The 22,042-nt window shown below is 37.0% G+C and overlaps 1 protein-coding gene across 8 annotated transcripts in view; it reads left to right on the top strand.

The window, feature by feature from the left end:
• Positions 1 to 22,042, top strand: part of ACBD5 (acyl-CoA binding domain containing 5) — a 40,618-nt gene that overhangs the window by 13,185 nt on the left and 5,391 nt on the right. For all 8 annotated transcript variants that reach the window (XM_014868243.3, XM_070501064.1, XM_070501066.1 and 5 more), the window contains 7 exons: positions 4,784 to 4,918; positions 5,829 to 6,032; positions 6,796 to 6,902; positions 11,512 to 11,779; positions 14,953 to 15,152; positions 20,341 to 20,385; positions 20,714 to 20,823. In XM_014868243.3, coding sequence (XP_014723729.1) covers positions 4,784 to 4,918; positions 5,829 to 6,032; positions 6,796 to 6,902; positions 11,512 to 11,779; positions 14,953 to 15,152; positions 20,341 to 20,385; positions 20,714 to 20,823 — 1,069 coding nt within the window. The remainder of the gene's footprint in view (positions 1 to 4,783; positions 4,919 to 5,828; positions 6,033 to 6,795; positions 6,903 to 11,511; positions 11,780 to 14,952; positions 15,153 to 20,340; positions 20,386 to 20,713; positions 20,824 to 22,042) is intronic.

Below are 22,042 nucleotides of genomic sequence, written 5' to 3'. Positions count from 1 at the left end.
TTACATGCCAAAGAATTCTGCACAAATTTATGTAATTTATAAGCTTCTTGCTCAAGAGTTTTCATTCCAAGCAAACACATTACATAAAGTTTGAAAATACTATAAACCTTTAAGTTTTTTTTTTTTTGCATGAGGAAGATTAGCCCTGAGCTAACATCTGTGCCAGTCTTCCTCTGTTTTGTATGTGGGTCGCTGCCACAGCATGGCTTGACAAGTGGTATAGGTCCATGCCCAAGATCCGAACCTGCAAACCTGGGCCACAGATGCAGAGCGTGTTGGACTTAACCACTATACCCTGGGGCCAGCTCCATAAACCCTTGAGTTTTAACTCTTAAGTTATTAAAAGATGACAGGTGGTTCACTTAGTATATACAAAATTGTAACACAATTCATAGTTTTATTTTGACGATCATATTTTCTATTTTGCTTTATGAATTATATTAGCAATACCGTCGCTGAAATGATTTCTAGCTAACTTTAAAGTAGATATGTTTACAGTATGGTTTAACTAAAGCGTAGCAAGCTAAAATTCTCAGTGAAGAATTGAAAGGCTTAGGTTTTACTTACTAGCAGGAGTTGAATAGTATGCAGATATACTGGTGTTGACTGTAAACATTTGCTCTTTAAAGTTTTTTAGAAAGCAGAATGGACTGAGCCCATTAGAGTCATTTTAGATGAAAATCCTATATATGGTATCCGTTTTTTTCCTGGCATCCCTATTTACAAGGCATCTTTTACTAATTGATGGAAATTACAGTGTTTCAGAACAGTCATCATCTCATCCAGTCATAAGGCCTAGAGCCTGTGTGGACTGTAGTAACTCATCGTGACTGCTTCCTGGGCATAACCTTGTACCACACCCTCTATATCTGATTTGCCTAGAGGAGTCAAATATTAACAGACAATCTTCCTTATCTATGCTTATTCAATTCAGAAAAAATAGTAAGCATTTTCTCTGTGTAAAGCATGTTGTTAGGATGCAGAAGGGAGTAAATCTGGACCTGCTAATAGTGTCCAGTATGCTGGCCAGAGGCAGAGATGTTTAAACAACTAATTATAAAAACAAAGAAGAGATAATAATAATAATAATAGTAATAATGAAGGCTGAGGTCCACAATCCGTTAGCTATAATTTAATAATTCAAAAAGTTTGATAAAGGTTTTTTTGTTGTTCATTTGGCAGCAAAACCTATGCTGACATGAACTAATGGAGGAGCAAACCCTGACCTAAAATGACATGAGCCTATTTTAAGTCTTTATTTATCCTATTTAGTGAGACTATTCATATGTTTTACTGCGAAAATCTTTTTTTTTTTTTTTTTATATTTTTAAAGATTTTTTTTACTTTTTCATTTTTCTCCCCAACGCCCCCCGGTACATAGTTGTGTATTCTTCGTTGTGGGTTCTTCTAGTTGTGGCATGTGGGACGCTGCCTCAGCGTGGTCTGATGAGCAGTGCCATGTCCGCGCCCAGGATTCGAACCAACGAAACACTGGGCCGCCTGCAGGGGAGCGCGCGAACTTAACCACTCGGCCACGGGGCCAGCCCCTTACTGCGAAAATCTTAATCTTTTTTTAGTAAGAGCAGCCTAGACCCTGTCGAAGGTGTTACATAATATACAGTATATTTAGTATATGCAAAAATCTTAATTATTTTTCGTGAAAGCTGCCTAGACTCTGTTGAAGGTGTTGTGTAATATACAGTATATATGGTGTATGACCTTTGCAAAATTAGAAAAGTCTAGATTTCGAATCATATCTGGATCTAAGGGTGGTAAGGAACGTGGACCGCCACCGTAATTTATTTAATGTGTACCATTCTAACGGACATTTAGATTGCTTCCTCTTCTGATCTTTAAAAAATGCTGCTGAAAGTAACCATGTACAAATGTCATTTTATGTATGTGGAAGTCTATCTGTAAGAAATAATGTTAGAAGTGTAATTGCTGGATCAAAGGATATGGGTATTTGATGGGTGTTTGCAATTTTATAAGATATTGCCAGATTGCAAGACAGTTTGCAATCTTGACTTTTTTTTGTTTTAACAAAGAATCTTGTTAAAAGTAGCCATTTAGGTCCAGTAGAACAGATGTATCTGTGTCGCATGGGCTTTTTCATCATATACATACATAGTAAGTTTCGAAATCAGGAAGTATGAGCTATCCAACTTTGTTCTTTTTCAAGATTGTTTTGACTATTCTGGATCCCTCACATTTCCATATACATTTTAGAAATCAGCTTGTCAATTTTTGCCAAAAAAGCCAATTGAGATTTTGATAGGGATTGCGAAGAATCATAGATCATTTTGGGGAATATTGTCATCTCAACAATATTGTCTTCCAATCCGTTTATTTAGATCTTTAATTTCTTTCGACAGTATTTTGTCTTTTGCAGTGTGTAATTCCTCCACCTTCTTTTGTCAAATGTATTCTTAAGTATTTCATTCTTTTGGGGGCTATGTAAATTGAATTGTTTTCTAATTTCATTTTTAAGTTGTTTATCATTAGCTTATAGAAATACAATTGATTTTTGTATAATTATCTTGTATCCTGCAGCCTCACTACTCTGTTTATTAGTTCTGAAGGTTTTTTGTAGATTCCTTAGGATTTTCTACATGTAAGAGCATGTCATCTGCAAACAGAGATCATTTTATTTCTTTATTTCCACTCTGGATGCATTTTATTTGTTTTTCTTGCGTAACTGCCCTGGCTGGAACTTCTAGTACAGTATTTAATAGAGATGGCAAAAACAGACATCTTTATCTTGTTCCTTATTTTAGGAGCACAGCATTCAGTCTTTTTACATAAAGAATGATGCTTGTTGTGAGTTTTCTTAGATGCCCTTTATCAGTTTGAGGAAATTCTTTTGTATTCTTAATTTCTTCAGCATTATTATCATGAAAGAATGTTGGTTTTTTTAAAAAAGATATTAATTATTTTTTATTTTTCCTTCTCCTCCAAGCCTCCCAGTCCATAGTTGTATATTTTAGTTGTGGGTCCTTCTAGTGGTGGCATGTGGGATGCCGCCTCAGCATGGCTTGATGAGTGGTGCTAGGTCCGTGCCCAGGATCCGAACTGGGGAAACCCTGGGCCATGGCAGCCCAGCACATGACCTTAACCTTTTGGCCATGGGGCTGGCCCCGAGAATGTTGGGTTTTGTTAAGTACTTTTTCTGCATCTATTGTGATAATCACGTGGCTTTTGTCTTTCGTCTGTTAATAGGATGTATTACATTCATTGATTTTTAGATATTGAGTAGAGCTCATTAGTAATTCTCTGTGCTTTCTGTAACTCTCATCACAGAACTGCTATGATGCTGCTTTTGCTGCTGTCAATTAGTTTTGCTACAACCATCCATCTGATAGGGGTTTTGGGGTTTCCCTGTACTTAGTTTTGTTGAAGATGTCCGTGGGTGGTGGGTGTTTTTGTCTTTTTGTTAATTGTTGTTGTTCTTGCTTTTTCTGGTTGTCTGGGAGAGTAAGGGAGATTCAAAACTATGCTGCTACCATGATTCTCTAAGAGAGAATAGAACACAATGCCTATGATAGAGCTGAATTTTTACTCATTTGTTCTGTTGCTTCGGTAGACTTAAATAAGAACATAGGCTTGACTGTTTAAGGTGTGCGGAGATTTTGAAATTTAATATATTATTTGGGATGCAGGGAAGCATCCAAAATGCATTTTGTATAAGTGAAAATAAAGCCCAAAAGTTTATGGAGGAAGACCACTGTTTTGGCCAGTAGCCACTTGGGAGGCTTTTTTGTCTTAAAGAATTGGTGGAAATGTAATACCCTGTATCTCAAGATGTGGTACAGTAACCAGCCGCATTGGCATCATAGGGGAGCTTTATGGAAATGCAGAACCTTAGGTCACCCCAGACTTACTGATTCAGAGTCTGCGTGGTAACTAGCTCTCAAGTGATTCCTGTGCACATTTACGTTTGAGAAACCCTGTTCTATTTACTCTAAGATATGACTTAGGGCAGTAGGACAATTTGCCTTTTTTTTTTTTTTTTTTAAGATTTTATTTTTTTCTTTTTCTCCCCAAAGCCCCCCGGTACATAGTTGTGTATTCTTCGTTGTGGGTTCTTCTAGTTGTGGCATGTGGGACGCCGCCTCAGCGTGGTCCGACGAGCAGTGCCACGTTCACGCCCAGGATTCGAACCAACGAAACACTGGGCCGCCTGCAGCGGAGCGCGCGAACTTAACCACTCGGCCACGGGGCCAGCCCCGACAATTTGCCTTTTTAAGTGATTGATCACATTTATTGATGCTTTAAAAAAAGAGTTTAAGTATAAAGACATAATAATGTAAGTTGTGCACCTGAAACCCTAGAGGTAATAAAAGGATAAAAAATTTTTTAGATGTAGTCCAACTATAATATTGATAATATTGTTGTTAGGCCCAATAATATTATATTTATGTTTTCAGCATGCTAGCATGTACTGACTGTCTCTTCATGTACCATCTATAAAGAAGATCATTCATCTCTAACTTTACCATTTTGATTGATGTTAACTTAAAAATAATTTATCCTCTGCCTTGTTCAGGAATGATTTAAGACAGCTTTATCATTTTTGTTGTAAACTGATAATTGAAGGAATTTGTCTATTTATGTAATGTGTGTATATTTATAGTCAAAAGAATACTATTAATTACATATCAAAATTCTAACTTTTTACTTCAAAATCATTTTTTTAGTTATTTGTAAGTTACAGTATTATTTGTAAATTGCAGCAGTGTCATGTTACAGCATTAGAGATTAAGTGGTCATTTTTGTATTTTAGATCTTGGTAATGTTCTAACTTCTACTCCAAATGCCAAAACTATTAATGGTAAAGCTGAAAGCAGTGATAGTGGAGCTGAGTCTGAGGAAGAAGAGGCCCAAGAAGAAGTAAAAGGAGCAGAACAAAGTGATAATGGTAATCTTTGAACGATGGGCTAATAATTTTACATTAGATAAGATAAAAGGACGTGGAGAAGTTTGGGCTGATTTGACGTGTGTTATGCGTATGGTGGGAAATGGGCTGTTGACCCTACAAGCAGGTTTGCTGTGGACCAGAAGCTCTGCTGCAGAGTGTAGGGTTAGCCAGCCTTATGCTCAGATGGAACAGATGTCTGTTGATGGCCAGCGAGAATAGGCCATCCTCCCAATGTCATACCTGAAATGCTGCATTAGAAATATATTCATTTAAGGTATTATTTCCTATATGAATATGCATGTGTTACCAAGGAGAGGAGACAAGTTAAACTTTCCATATCTTGTCAAGAATAAAATGGAATCCAGAGAATAGGATATAGGCAGAAGTTTTGATAAAGAGGGAACATTGGAATCATGGGGTACTGCATTAGAGGGCCTTGTTAGTAAGAATACCAGTAATTCTTGGGAAGACTGTCTTAGAAAGGGGAGGAAGAAAGACACTAAAACAAACCACACAGCTTAACTTTACCTTCACTTTCCAGTAAGGTATGGTGAATAGAACCTTCTTTGAAAGATCTTTTTTTGGCTATTTGGACCCCTTTGTACTGCTGGGTACATAGAACAATTTGCCTATGCTGAGGGAGTGTGAAGACCTTGAGAGATTATCTCTTAGAAGGGGTTCTAGAAAATTCACAGGGAACTGCAGCAGTTTTGAAACCAACACAGTTTGGGTGAGCTCTCAGCGTGTAATAAACCCCTTTTCAGGGAGCACCCCATCTCTCTGATCCAAGTAGGAAACCCTTCAAAGGGATTATGGTGGGTTGGGGAAATGACTACTTGGTGTTAGAACACAGTATACAGAAGTTGACCTACTGTGAACTTTTATGAATCTCTCCATTTTCACCTAAAAGATAAGAAAATGATGAAGAAATCCTCAGACCATAAGAATTTGGAAATTGTCGTCACTAACGGCTATGAGAAAGACAACCTTGTTCAGGACGTACAGAATGATATTCATGCCCCTTCTTCCCTGAACGGCAGAAGCGCTGAAGAAGTGCAACCTGTAGATCCAAACTTGGAGCCAACGGGGGAAACCACTGTCTGCGTTCATCAAGGTATGGTCCCATGATAGTGATTTCTCCAGTCTCTTTCCGAGGAATAAAATATTCTTGTAATAATTTTAGAATATTTAGGAGCAATTTAGAATTTAAGAAACCTCTTATTCAGTAATATCTTAGGGCTTTTTAATATTATAATTCTTTATATCTTTGAAAGACAGTGAATTAGGGCCAGGGCTTTTATACTTTTAAGTCTTTTTTTATTGTGTTTTTGCATGGCATTTTAAAATAAAATTTTGAAAATTTTACTTTTATTCCTGACTTTTAAGTGAAACCTCTGATTATATAATACTTTGTTCTCCAATCGGAAAGATAAGTTATAGTCTTTTCATATCCTAGGGCTTTAGGGGTAAGCCTATGGTGTGTATTTGGTGAATTATTAACACTGATGCAATTCAGTCGAGAAACCAAGAAATACCATTTCTTAATGTAGCAACACACTTGCATCATTGCATCCAAATTGAGTCCTCGTAGCTGATAATTAGTTTTCTCTTATAAGGTTATTAAGTTCTGTTAAGGTTTGATCTGGACAGTGTGTTTGTATAAATCCTTGATGAGATACTTTTTAATCTTTTCCAGTAAAAATTATCAGTTAAATTTGAAGTTTCAGTAAGTTAAAAGAAAAAAGTGTGGCTCAGTAAATCAAATTTGTCTCCTAGTATGAAAATAATATAGAGCTGATACATTTTGAAAATGGAATAAATGCATTTTTCTTCAATTAGAGAATAATTACTCTACCTGGATGTTTCTTCATGTTTAGATATAAACGATGAGCACATTGAAGATGTTTCAGGGATTCAGCATTTGACGAGTGATTCAGACAGTGAGGTTTACTGTGATTCGATGGAGCAATTTGGACAAGAAGAGGTAAAAATGATATTTTTTGATTGGTAAGTTTTCAAAGTGGTATATCAGAATTGAGTATATAATTTCTGTTTATAGGAGATGTACGTGCTCTTCATCACTTTGAAAACATACCTCTAAAATGTTTAAACATTTATATTTTAAATTATTTATTGTGAACTTAAAAGTATATACAATTCTTGTATATTCAAAATAATAATATTTAAACATTATAATTTATAATATATTTGTAAATATTCTGAGAGAGGTGGGATGGAGAGGCTTAGGATAAACTTACACTAGTTCCTATGTTTGAAACATTGATTCACATTCAAGAAAATTGAATAGTTTTCAAACAAATCAGTTCTTCACATTGACTGTAATGTGTTGAACTGAAATTTTGAGTGGAAATACTTTTCAAATTTCAGTTAATTAAGACTTAGTATTGGAAGCTAACATTTGAAAAAAATTATTAAAAATATATGAATATTTTTGTTCTCTGTGACACCTCTTTCTGATAATGACTACGGTGGTTTTGACAGCTGTATTTATGTTCGTGTTTTTGCATCCTCCCCCGCTCTCTCCCCACTCCTGTTCTAACACAGGTCAAGTGAGTCTTATAGAAAACCATTTATCTTTCGCCTCCCTAAAGTAATGATTTTAACTGTTTCTCTTTGTGTTTTCCCTTTTTTTTCCATTTCATAATGCAATTAAACTTACCTCTTGGCTTTCTCAAATTTTAAAAACACATGCACAAAATACTTTTTAACTAAGGTCAAACACAAATGAGTAGCAGAGATGGTCTTCAATGGTAAGGAGGTCAAACTGAGAATGAGCTGGAATTAGTGAAAAATGAAAAGTGATAAAAATCCAGATGCCCTTTTATTTTCTCTTAAAAAGATTGTTTAAGGAAGGTTAGTGAAAAAAAGACCAGATGAGGACTGATCTTAGTAAATATCTGGCTACTAAATTCTAGGTTTGCTCCTATTTTCTCTCTAAATCAGTTCATGGACTAAAATGCCTCCTGGGGCCCTGCCTGATCTGACTCCTGCTTTCCTTCTCGGTCTCTAACACCACCCTCCTGTTTGGGCTTTGCTCGGCACCCACCCTGGTTGCCTTCTCTGTTCCTCTAATATGTCACGTCCCTTCCCCTTTTCTCCTCCAGCATCAGCATCTTTGCATTCATTTTGCTGGAATGCACCTCCTCCCCTTTCACCGAGTGAACTTCTGCACATCCTTTAAACCCTGATTCAGATGTCCCTTCCTGAAGGAATCCTTAAATATGATACAGCCTCACCTCATCACCACGCTCACCAAATCTAGGTTAATTATAGATTGTCATCCACAAATTTCCTAGGTGGGTTCTTTTAAAAATGTATTTAATCTCTACTATCAATTTTGAATTCCTTGAGAATCAAGGTGCTTTTCAAGTTCTTTTTGTGGACAGCTGATGTCACATTTATTGTTTGTCTATTGTGATTTGAACATTTTCCTTTTCTTCTTAATTTTCACTTATAAAAGTATTTTTAAAAATTTATAATAGCCTCTTGAAGGTATCAGTTAAGCATAGCACCACACCCCCATACACATACACACACGGAGTAAGCAATATTTTTTTAATCTTTGATTTATTTATCTTGTTGCAGTGAAGTGTTTAGCCTGATAATATGATGTCTAGGATTTGCTTCAGAGTAATTCACTGGGGATGGGCGTGGGAGTAATGGATGAAACAGGAGTGGCCCTGCAGTGGTGATTGCTGAGGCTGGGGGATTGATGTTCTACTCTAGTAGGTTTGAAATTGTCCATAATACATTTTAAAATGAGCATTATAGTTGTCTGGAATATTTCTTTTTACTTGTATTTTATGTTCTAACTAATGTTGCCTGTGTAATAGTTTTCTTTTCTTTTTTCTTCTTCCATGAGAATGTTGAATTTAATTATGTTCTCCGTACAATTGCACCGTCTCCTGCCTTATGACTTCTTTTATTACCTGTTCTAAATAGCCACTATGTACTTTGTCCCCAAGCTTCATCTCTGGATCTTATCCATTGAGGTATTAGCCAGTCTGCTAGTATAATTAAAATCTTGTTTTATTGTTACCTGACCTATTGTTAATCTAAGCTCAGTCTTAAATAATATTACTTTCAACTTCTTTATCCATGACAGATGATCTGTAACAAATCATTTTTTTTTAAAGTGTAAGTATTGGAATTTTATTTTCAGGATTTCAGTAATGCTTTTTGAATACAGTAATGGTTTTACCTTGCTGTATACAATACTTTCTTGGTTTCTGTCCTTTCCTTAGGGTTTATGGTCTGAAAGCACTGCGTCCCATTGGTTTTGCTAAATCTCTGAGTTCATGGAGGAGCTCCTGCTTTCAAGGGCCTCATCTCACTTAAACAATTATTGTTGAAAAGAAAGTCAGTTTTCTTTATTTCACACTTTTTGTTTTAAGTCCACTTTAAATAAAGTTGAGTAGCTTATAGATCCCTTTCTAAAAAGTTGAAATTTTGAAAGATTGAATTATTAGCTATTACTGCTTTGCAGAAGCTAAAAACAAACCATGTTCTAGAATAATCATTTAGTGGAATAGATAATGGTTTGGAAGTACCGTTCTGAAACTGAAATAGAGACTTGGAGGTTGTTTATATATACACATATATATCTGATGCCCGTTTACCAAAGCGTACTGGTGCACTTGGAATTTTGTCAGGTGTGTTAGATTTCTAAGATAAGAGAATAAGAGAAAGAAACATTTTAGCTTTTTTTCCCCCTTTGTCTTACACATTCTTCTTATCTCTTAAGCAGCACTTCTCAAACTTTAATTGGGAGCTTGTTATAGCAGATTCTTGGGCCTCAATGCCAGAGTTGCCAATTTAGCAGGTCTGCGGTAGGCCCCATGAATTTGCATTTCTAACAAGCTCCCAGTTGATGCCAGTGCTGCTTGTCTGCAGACCACACTTTGAGCAGCACCTAAAGCATAAGAAGCTAGGGTTCTACCAGACTGGTGATGTGGGTAGGGCATTGATACTCATTCGTCCCATCCCACCTTTTCCTTGCTTTCATCAAATAATTTTGTTTTCTGCTTCACTGAGAAGATAGAAGCCATTAGGTTGTTACTCCTTCAACCTTGTGCCTTGCCACTTGCTTCTTTACCTTCCTGACTGTAAGCTGCACCCATTCAGTCCTTGCCACCTTTCTTCCCCCCTCAGAGAAAGACATGTTCCCCCATCCAAGGCCACTTTCTCTCCTTTGTAGCAGATTCCTCCCACCTCTTTGGAGACATTCGTCTTTCATACCCTCTAGACCGTTGCCACCCATTGTCCCTTTTCTAGTTCTTTCTTCTTAGCTGTACACATATACATGTCCCTTCCATCTTTGAAAGAAAATGCTCCCTCAGCCTTGTGATACCCCCTAACGTGTCTCTCTCCTTCCCTTCATGGCCAGGCTTTCTCTTGGTTGTGTTCATTCATTGTATTTGTTCCCTTCAGATACGTGCCAACATGCCTTTGTTTCTAACGTGAATGGATGCTTTACTATCTCACTTGAATATCATTAAATAATATTAGCTACTCTCTCCTTGAAAATATTCCTTTGGCTTCCATCACACCATTCTTTTAAGAGTTTCCTAAACTCTTACATGGACCTCTTAGGCCCCTTGTGGGCTTCCTCTGTGAGTTTTTCTTCCTCTGTTGACCGCTTAAATTTGGTGTTCTTCAGGCATATATCCTGGTTACTACTCCCGTGGTTTCAACCACCACTCACATGCTAATGACTCTCAAGGTGATGTCTCCAACCTAGATCTCTCTTCTGAGTTCTAACTGCCCTGTTAGACATCTTGCCTAGGAACCTCAGTTTTCACTTACCTGTAACTATACCATTGTCTCTGTCTCCCTGAAACCTCCTTATCCTCTGTATTTCTTATCTTCGTGAGTGTTACAAACCCATCTAGGCTTTCCTTTCCTTTACTCCCCACATTCAGTCTTTAAGTCCTGTTGATTCTGTAATCTCAAAGTTCTCAAATCATCCTCTATCCTGCTCCTACTCTATTGGTTCATGCTGTTATCATTACCAGAACTTTCACTTGGCTTATACTCATTTGTTCAAGACTTAGTTCATATCATTTCTTCCAGGAAGCATGTTCTGACCAAGCCTCCATCCAACCCCAGGGTGAGTTAGTCACCCCTCCTGTGAGCTCCTGCAGCACTGTTTGTACATCTTTGTACCTCTTATCTATGTTATAATCTTACTTCTCTTGACTCCCTTACTAAGACTTGAAGCTTCTTGCAGGCAAGGATTCTATCTCTTTCTTCATAGTATCCCTAGAGGTAAGCATAGTAACCAGGAAAAGAGTGGACATTTGAATGTTTGTTGGATGAATGACTGACTCACAAGAACAATTCACTGCCAGAACTTCTCAATTCTTTGCTCATGGATGAATCATTCCTATCCCATTTCTTCCCTACATATAGGATGCAGAATATGCATTGAAAAAATTTTTTAGAAGAAGAATATTTCCTATAATAACATGAAAAACACTTTAGAAAAACAGTAATTCTTCTATTATCATAAAAATACATGGTGTATAATTTATGTTTATGGCTTTTAACTAAATGTTGTTTTCAATTTGTAGTCTTTAGATAGCATTACATCAAACAATGGACCATTTCGGTATTACTTGGGTGGTGATCCCAATCATCCCTTGGAAAATTCTGGTTTTCCGGAAGCTGTTCAAATATCTCCTGGAAATGGCAACGTTGGGGATGTGCAGGTGGCAGCAGTCGAAGGAAAAGGTGAAGTAAAGCATGGAGGAGAAGATGGCGGAAGTAACACTGGGGCACCACACCGTGAGAAACGGGGTGGAGAAAATGAAGAATTCTCTAATGTCAGAAGAGGGAGAGGTGTGTATTACTTCTTTTTTGTTCTCACTGACTATCTGTCTAAACTAATTAGTGAAATGGGAAGGTTCTAGATAGAAGCAGCATTAGAACTATCATTCTGCAAAGGGAATGTTAAAAGTTATCCTTCCATAACATCTGACCATTTTTCTTTTTGTCTAGTTCTCTCCTTTGACTCCACAGACATAATAGTGTTCTCTGAAGGTATGGGGGAACACATTTTTTTTTTCTTTTTCTGCTTTTTCTCCCCAAATCGCCCCAGTACATAGTTGTATATTTTAGTTGTGGGTCCTTCTAGTTGTGGCATGTGGGATGTCCCCTCAGCATGGCCTGATGAGCAGTGCCATGTCCACACCCAGGATCCAGACCCCTGGGCCGCTGAAGCGGAGCGTGCGCGAACTTAACCACTCGGCCACAGGGCCAGCCCCAACATTTCTATTTCTACATCTTTTATGCAATTTTTTCAAGTAGCTTAATTTATATTCTGTCACCCCCCTGAACAGTCGCTTACTGGTTGCTCCAACTGGGCTGCTACTTCTTTTTCCTACTATAGGTAAAAATTTGAATTCTTTGTCTTTTCCACATTTCCCTACTTAAGTCAAAAGACATCATTTAAAGCTGACAAGTCAAGTAATAGAGATAAAAGAATATTTAACAATAAAAAGTAAATGTTAAGAATAGTAATGTGATCGAGTAATAGAGAGTTGAGTGGGGAAGGAAAGTAAATATATTAATTTATGACTGTTCACAGTAAGGAATGAATAGATACTGTCAAAAAGGAGAATTAATAGAAAGACAAATACCATATGATCTCACTTATATGTGGAATCTGAAAAAAAAAAAAAAACAGACAAGCTCATAGATACAGATTGGTGGTTGCCAGAGGCAAAAGTGGAGTTGGGTATGGGGCGAGGGGGCGCAAAATGGGTAAAGGGGGTCAAAAGGTACAGACTTTCAGTTATAAAATAAGTCATGTGATGTACAGCATGGCGACTATAGTTATTTATACTGTTTTGCATATTTGAAAGTTGCTAAGACAGTGAATCTTAAAAGTTCTCATCACAAGAAATAAAAATCTGTAACTGTATGGTGATGGATCTTAACTAGTCTTATTTTGGTGATTATTTCTCAATATATACAACTATTGAATCATTACGTTGTACAGCTGGAAAAAAAAAAGGAAAGTCCCCATATAATTTCATGAGGTCATAAAAAGTTAAAGGATTATCTGTATATCTGGTTGAAAAAAATCTACATAAAATAAAACAAATGAAGATGTGGCAGGAAAAAAAAAGAATCAATCGTATTAAAATTATTTAAAAAATATTATTATTTAAAAAATAGCCATTTGAATACATACAAAATTGTGAATATTCACCTAAGAAAAGAAGGATCACAGCATATTACTAGAGCCTTCGATTCAGCTCCCTTTCTCGAGGCAATTTACCAAAATGGTTTATAAAAAAGCCTTCGTATTTACAACCTGGCTTCACCCCACCTGCACCGTGCTGCAGCTGCCAGCAGTCACAGGAGCCTGTCCACGTGGCAGACTCTGAAGTCAGGCTTCCCAAGCTTCATAGTAAATCTGCCGCAGCATCGTACAAATATTAGGAAGCATCTGTTGTTTGTCGGGCTCTGTTTGGGGTCCAGGTATGCTGTAGAGAATGAGACAAAGTCCCTCCTTCCCTGGAGCGTACGTTCTAGGGAAGGGAAGCTGACAGTGAACAAGGAAATCATTCGGCTATGTTGCAAATGGTGATGTGTGCTCCGAAGGAAAAAACTAGGGTAATTGGATGGAGTGACTGGAGGTGGGATTACCATGCCATGACTGCTTAATCCTGTCTTTGTGAAGGCTGGTTTGAAAGCTGAATATTACACAGGATATAGTAAAGTGAGCAGAGGTGCGAGTACTTCTTTAGCATGAAGATCCCTTCGTGAAGGATCACTTCAGAGTTTACTTCCTTCTGGTGCAAGAGTAGAAGTCATCTTGGAAACAGCATCAAGCCCTTCACTGTAGCCTCTGGGGTCTAACTTGGCAAACAGCTCCAATTCCATTGCTCTTACAACCCAAACTCTGTCTGATGCAAGTTCAGCTTTGGGAATGCTACTGCTCTAGGGTTCCAGGACGCCAAAGGGCAATGAGGTATAAAATTTCCTGTTTATTATTTAAAACAAAACAAACACCACTTACCCGTTATATTAGCAAGCATGTAAAAACTTGTAATCTTCCATTTCTGCAAGGGTAGGGTAACATGGTAGTACTTTTTATACACTGCAACATAAAGCTGTTTCAGCCTTTCTGAAAAATAACTTGGCAACACTCAGTAAGAACCTCTACAAAGTTGTTATCCTTTAACCCAGTAATTCTTCTCTTTGAATTGGTCTGTTCTAAAGAAATAAGCAGAAATTTGGACAAGACTTTATATACAAAAACATTCATTGCAATGTTATTTGGAATTGTCTTAACTATCCGAAGGTGGAGAATAATTGAGTAAATTATTACTTCATGGTCTTAATAGGGAATTTATGTAGCCATTTCAGTGTTTTTGGAATAAAATTTAATGAGACAGAGAAATATAATATTTTTTAAAAGTAGAATACAAAATCATGTACAAGGGGTAAGGCCAATTCTGTAAATATACGCATAGAAAAAAGAATGGATGGATATAACAAAATCTTAGTAGTAGTGAGATTTCAGTATCTTTATGCTATAATGGAATTTATAATTAAAAAGCACATTTAAAAACATTTTAGGAGGCTTACAATGTGATGAAACCAAAAATGACCAAAAAGGAAAACATAGCTATTTAGTGTAGCTTTTAGTACTCTAAAGAAGCAGTCTTCAAATGTTTTCAATCTTGTTACCTCATTGGTAAAGAATTTTTGAGAATGCACCGCAAATATCTATATTATTTGTGAATTATATGCATTTAGTTCTGTACTAGTATATTAAGTGCATTATAAAACCTTAGCAAGAAAAAATTTAGAATATATCAATATAAATAGCTTATATATCTGCTTCTTTGATCCCAATAATTTTTGTATTTCCTGATTGCTTCCACTCCACTTTGGCGATTTAGATAGCAAAGAAATAACAGAGGGAAATGAATAAAGCACGCTGTTTCTGCTTTTATAAGAATTATTTAAAACTAACTTATTTTGCTCTCTTAAAATAGGGCATAGGATGCAACATTTGAGCGAAGGAGCCAAGGGTCGGCAAGTGGGAAGTGGAGGTGATGGAGAGCGCTGGGGTTCAGACAGAGGGTCAAGAGGCACCCTCAATGAGCAGATCGCTCTCGTGCTCATGCGACTGCAGGAGGACATGCAGAATGTCCTTCAGAGACTTCATAAACTGGAAACACTGACGGCTTCGCAAGTAAGCTTCTGAATTTGTCTTATCTCCTCCTTCCGCTAGTGATCCTGTGAAACAGCATGTAATTGTCTTCTGTCTTGATCAGATTTACACAAATCAATGTAATTTAGTGATTTTTTAAAAAATAAAGGAAGATCTTTCAGAAAATTTTTAGAGTAAAGTTAGTTGTACCATTTTGGAGGCAGGAGTAGGGTGCTTGGTATTAAAAGAAAAAGAGCTGGTAAGTAGTGCAGTTTGAGGAACTAACAAAGAGACATAACTAATGCCCTGGAGTTCATCATTGAAGAGTCATTCCTTTGTAGTAAGCATTGTCCTCTATCTTGACGTCTTTTTAAAATGTTGTAGAGATAATATATTGTTATTAATTCTTTAGTGTAAATTAGTTTTAGGATCAAAACTTCAAAGCCAGAGAGGAAGGTAGAGTTATAATTTGACCTCCACTGTTGTTTTGACCGTGAAAATCAAGGGTGTTAGACCTTTGAAAAGGCAGTACTGCTGTTCAGTTGCAGAAACTCAAGCAGAACCCAGACATCTGGTTTCCCAGGGCAGTGCTGTTTCTGCTATGGCAGATTGCTGTCCTGTGCTGAATAAAGCTAGGCTGCTGAATATGGAGGAGTTACTAAAAGAAGGGAATATGGATCATAGGCAGGGACAGTTGGACTTGGTTCTTAGTCTTGACCGGGCTGTGATAATCCCTGGACTCAGATGCAGCACTTTCACACGGCTGCTAGTGTTCTGCCCCTAGTAGGTGTCCCCTGACTAGTTCCTCCTTTAGTAACATTGGTTGGAGAAAAGAAAGAGGCAACTAGCCTGGCTGTCTGACCTAGCTTCAAACATTACACAACGTTGAAGCATCATATTGTAACAGATGTTAAGAAGAATTTGTAGGGATTAATCAAACAAAATGTGCTTCCATTGCAAGATGAACACATTAAATGTAGATCTATGTAAAGAAACTAATACTATAGGCTTTCTAAACAACCTTTGTGAATATCTTACCCTTTACCTAATAAGTGACTTACTCAAATTCTCACAAGGTTTCTCAATTATATGTACCTCAATGATCCTCGATTACATTTTATCTTACATAGATTATGAATCTGTAGACTTTTCTTAGTCTATGAACATCCTAAAATAATATGCAAATTTTTGTTTGATTTTGCATTTTTGAGGAGAGAGGGTTTATTGCCTTCCATCAGATTCTCAGCAGGGTCTATGATGATAAAAAAGAATAGTGCCTTAAATAAGTGACATCTCGTTTGTGGAGGTAAGTGTAGGTTGTTGACATCAAACCATTTGATTTGTATCTTTCATTAATAAGAAAACTCTACTGGGGCTGGCCCCATGACGTAGTGGTTAAGTTCAGCATGCTCCACTTCAGCAGCCTAGGTTTGCAGGTTCCGATCCTGGGTGTGGACATACACCACTCGTCAGCCATGCTGTGGCAGTGACCCACATGCAAAAGAGGGGAAGAGTGGCACAGATGTTAGCTCAGGGCTGATCTCCCTCAAGCAAAAGAAGAGGAAGATTGGCAACAGATGTTAGCTCAGTGTGAATCTTACTTAGCGGAAAAAAAAAAATTTCTACTTTTCTATATTAGCTTGAGAAATAAAATGTATTTAAGGCCTAAGAATCCCATCAAACTATCCCTAGGTTAGTACAGAACTACCTTAAAGGAAGCAAAAAAGAGCTAACATGGGTAGGAAACCTCATTTGTTAATTTAGTACTATTGAGCATTATTTTTACAGTAGTCTATTTTCTTGTTCTGTGATTTTTTAAAAGAATATTTTGTATTTGTTTAATGTCTTCAATGGTATTGAGATTCTGCTAAAAATTCTTTTGCTGTTTCTTTTCAGAAGTGTTCTTTTTCATTCATGTCTTCCATAAAAGCAAACTTAAAGATTCTGACATGTTAAGGACTTTTCCCCTTAAAGTTTGCATAATTCGTTTGGATGAAGAAAAGAAATAAATTGATGGTAGAATAGTAGTAGACTGTAGAACTGAAAGAAAGTTAGTTCAGTTCCCTTAGTTCAGCAGACAAGGAAGCTGAGTGGCAGAGCCAGATCTGTAACTAGTTTCCTGATTTCTCACGTGATGTACTTTTCACCTCAATAAACTGCCTGAGATATATTATTTTTTTTGTAAAATAGTTCCCTAGATTCATTCACTCAATAAATATTTGTTGAATGGCCGTGTTCCAGATACTTTTCTAGGCAATGGACTCAAAAATGAAAAGAGAGAGAGCACAGTGTCTCAGACCCTGAAGCAAACTACTGGGTTCAACTCCTGGCTCTACCACTTACTGTGTGATATTGGGTCAGGTTACTTCACTACTCTGTGCCTCAGTTTCCTTATCTATAAAATGGAAGTATTAATAATGCCTACCTCATAGGCATTCAGAGGATGAAATAGGATGCTTGGTAGAGTGCCTGGAACCTATTAAGCTCTTAAGTATTGTCACATGAGATGAAGATGATGACAACAACAATAGTAAGACAGCTTGGTTTCTCCTCTCAGGAAGTTCACAGCCTTACAGAGGACCTAACTTATATTTTCTTTATATTTTGTATTTTCTTTGCAACAGTTACTATTGTGTGAGATTTTTCCTTTCAAAATTATTTTCAAAAAAATTTAGTAGTCCTTATTTTAACCTAGCTATAAAATGATAGATAGAATTTCTAAATATGTAAAAGCTACATAAAAGCTACTTGATATTGACAAAGATTTGTTGCTTGACCAGACTTCAGCTGAACCTTCTCTGAGGCCCATCTGTTCACTTCTTCCTTATGAAATCCAGCTTTAGGAGCCCTGCTAAGTCAGTTTATCCAGAACTGCCCACCCTTGATGTCTGATGGGGCTCCTCATGCTCCACGTCCTCCAGATAGTATGTGATCACCCTGGCCTGTCTTCCGCCATGAATCCTCTTGGGTCGGTGCAGCCAGAATCTCCCTCCCCCTTGATGGTTCCTCTGAGCAATTTCCCTTCTGCTGATCCCCACCCTGCTCCTCCTGTATGTTCCCACTTGCCTGTGCTCTATTGGGAATTGATCCCCATCTCTCTCGCCCACTGCAGTGGTCCCTACACCTATAATAATAGCCCCTTCTCCCTTGAATAAAGTCTTCCTAATTGTGCTTTAACAAGTGTCATTGAAATTTTTTTCACAATCTGTAAGCATAAATATCGTTAAAGCAACAAGTCACAACGCTTATTTTACAGGTAGTGCTTGTCACTTCTTAGCTGTAAGCAGGGGTCTTTAGGAATCTTCCTTTGCCTTTTCAAGCCATTTATTACTGAGAAAAAAATCCATTCGTAGTTCCATTGAATAGTTCTGATTCACGCTTAGTATGTATCAGTAGTTGTAGCTTTAATGGAGAGTAGTTGTGTCGTCACATTGGGATTCCATCACCTCGAGATCTGTTCTAAATCACACTGACGAGTGTGACCTTGGGTAAGTCATCAGATACCTCGGAGCCCAGTTTTGTAATTCTACGCTTTATTCCTTGAAGTCTGGAGAATCTCTTAGTTAAATATTGTTACGCCTACAAGGTACTATTACAACTAATACCATAAAAATGATTACCTTCTCAAGATTCTTTGAGCATTTGCAACTTGAGTATACTGGAATTGGAACTATTTAACACCTAATGGTCTGTAAGGACTAATGCAACATCCAGAGGCAACTAATTTAGTTTTCCCTGTAAGGTATAGTCATACCAGAGTCCTTGAAATCATATTACCCCTAACCAGGACATTTAAAAGCCTGCCTCCTCACCCTCCCCCACCCCACTCACATGCACACTTCCTGCTGTTCCCACTCTACTTCAGCACACTGGCCGCCTGGCTGTCCTTGATCTTGCAGCAGGATCCCTCCCACCCTGGTCTTTGCACTTGCCAGTCCCTCTGTACAGAAGGCTGTTCCTCCACTTAGCCACAGAGCTTACTATTTTCTTTTGTTTCGATCTTTGCTCAAATGTCAGCAGAGCCTTCCCTGACCACTATTTAAAATTACTCCCAAGTCTCCCCTCATCCAACATGTCCCATCTCCCTTCTGTTTTATTTGCATTTATCACCACCTGACATACTGTATATTTTATCGGCCTATTTGTTATCTGAATCCCTCCACTAGAGTGTAAGCTGTATTAGGGCAGCAATTTTTATCATTTGCTCCCAGCTTTATCTCTAATGCCTAGAATGGTGACTAGTACGGAATAGACGCTCAATAAATGTTTGTTGAATAAGTGAATGAATGATCTCATTAATCTTCACACCATTTCTCTAAAGTTATAATAAATGGAGAAACTGGAGTAATAAGTTTCTAACAACTAGCCTAAGTAAACTTGTGTGTGGGATGAGCCAAATAAGAATGTAAGTTTCCTTAATTAGTTTGAAATTTTTCTGCTTAGTTTATACTTTTCATTTAAAAACTCACAGTACTCACCACAGAAAAAGCAAAACACAGAGGTAACTGTGTGAAGTGAGGGATGTGTTAACTTGATGATGGCCATCATTTGACAATGTATACAGATCATGTTGTACACTTCGCATATATCAATTTTGTCAGTTATACCTCAGTAAAGCTGGAAAAAAGTAAAATAAAAAAACAAAAACCTACAGCAGTCGTGGTTCATTTCTCATAGCTATTGTATACCTCCTCTGCTCTGTCTTACCATGAATTTCCAAAACAGATCTTTGGATATTGTTTACATAATTGTTACAATTTTAATAATCAAGGCTGCAGTTCTTAAATGTGTTTGTAAATTGTTAGTTTGTATGGAAATAAGGAGTTAATAAGAAAAGTTGAGTAGGCAATTTAATAGGAATATAAAAGAAGTAATGGTTCAGATCAATTTGAGGTTTTATTTTGATAATTTTTTACTATTTGAACTCTAAAATATAAACTGTCAAAGATACTTATTTGGCTGGAAGTTTTAGGAACCTTGTCATTTGGTCAGTCCATACTGTATATTATTGTATATTATACTGTACATTATATATATTTCATACTGTATATTATATATATTTCATACTGTATATTATATATATATTTCAGTATAGTCAAAGTATAGTTAGTAGAAAAATACAGAATAAACTAATATTAATTTCAGCTTTTTTAAAAAATAGGAAATAGAAAAATTACTATATGTATTTTTTCATTTTGTCGAGCTAAATTGCTTTCATTTATATTTCTAGGCAAAATCTTCAACATTACAAACTAGGAAACAGCCCCCTTCACAGGTAAGAAATTCTTTTCTTAAATCTAAGTGCCAGGGTTTCAAATAAGTTACAGTAAATTTAGAATATGAGGTCTTTAAAGTATTCCAAATGAAATATACCCTTTAGAACTTTGAAGTTAAAAATATATTTGTTTTGTGTTTGTTTAAGTCTGAAGTACTCCTCAGAATCTACTTACTGAATTATGCTTTGCAATATAGACTCTCTCCCTCCCTTTAGCCAGGAGTGAGATGTGTTATTAGTTAGATATTTTCAAAGTTATGAATTAGGTGTGTTTTTAAGTTTATACATGCAATTTGTAATAGATGACCAGCGTATTTTATTTTCTCAGAGACCATCTTGGTGGCCCTTTGAGATGTCTCCGGGTACACTGGCTTTTGCTATCATCTGGCCGTTCATTGCCCAGTGGTTGGTGCATCTCTATTATCAAAGAAGGAGAAGGTAACGCTGGCTTTACAGGTTGGAGTGGTGTTTAGACTCGTGATCTGAGCAGACAGAGCCTTCCGCAGCAGTTAAGGGGACCGATTGTTTTATAGATAGATCGTCACGCTGAACGTTCTGTACTGATCCTGAGACTGAAACTGCCTTGGAAATGATATCTGGTGGATTTCTAGGTACTTGTTAGACTTAAAACATTTTTACTTGAGAGCATCTGATGGATTCGTACACCTTTGATTTGGGCAACAAAAAGAAAATGATTACAGGCTTAAGTTTTGTGGCTTCTGAGGAAACAGTGTTCTTAAAGTCCAGTGTTTATTTTAGGCCCTTTGCTAGTAGTAAAGGACAACGGGTAGGTAAACAGTGCCTGTGTGCTCCCTATACCTTTGAAATATAGGTATGGACGTTTAGGACATTTTCACTCTAGTGGTTGACTGTCTCTAGAAATAGGGGCTATTCTAATTTGGGGGCCAGAATTTCAATTTGGGATGGCAGGACATAACTCGAGTAAGTCTGAAAATAATAGATTGGAATCCTTGAAAGTGCTCTGAGATTGACTAGGTTAGGAATAGCCTGAGGCCAAAACTCTTGGGTTCAAGAAAATCCGTAAAGCATTGTTTTGGACACTATGTAAACTGACTGACTTTCCATGGATGGACAGATAGACAGTTGTTTACCTCACCGGTGGCCTCATGATTATGTTTTCTGTATTTAGTCACCATTTCCCATTAAGTTCTGACATATGGAGAAAAGAAATAGGGTAGTTGATAAGAAGACTTTGAGCACTCTCTTAAATATGTGCAGTAAGACACATGTTTAAAAATCTAGAAGTTTAAATAATTATGGGTATGTTGTTCCAGTACCAAAGAACCCAAGTTTCTACTTACTACACTTGATAACAAAAGCAAAACCAAACATGTCCCCTTTTCTCGTATAAAAGGGATACAAAGCACATTAGTGTAAGTGCTCCAATTAGAATACTTTACAGGAGAGAAACTGAAATGCTGGCGACACTGGGTGAATGTTTCAGTCTTCCTTGTTCTCCGATTATGTTAAGACAGTTTGATTTACGTTCATAGTGAACTAAATAAGTTTTCTGGTACATTAATGTTCTTGGAATACACCTTCCCACTTGAAAACACTTCAGTAGGATTTCAGAATCATAAATTGCTTTCTTAGCATTATTTACCCCCTTTCTAATCCATTTGTGTATCGTTTCAGC

Source organism: Equus asinus, chromosome 29 (assembly GCF_041296235.1).
Source record: "Equus asinus isolate D_3611 breed Donkey chromosome 29, EquAss-T2T_v2, whole genome shotgun sequence".
Classification (NCBI taxonomy): domain Eukaryota; kingdom Metazoa; phylum Chordata; class Mammalia; order Perissodactyla; family Equidae; genus Equus; species Equus asinus.
The sequence above is the reverse complement of the archived record's forward strand: the minus strand, read 5'-3'. Positions and strand labels throughout refer to the sequence as shown.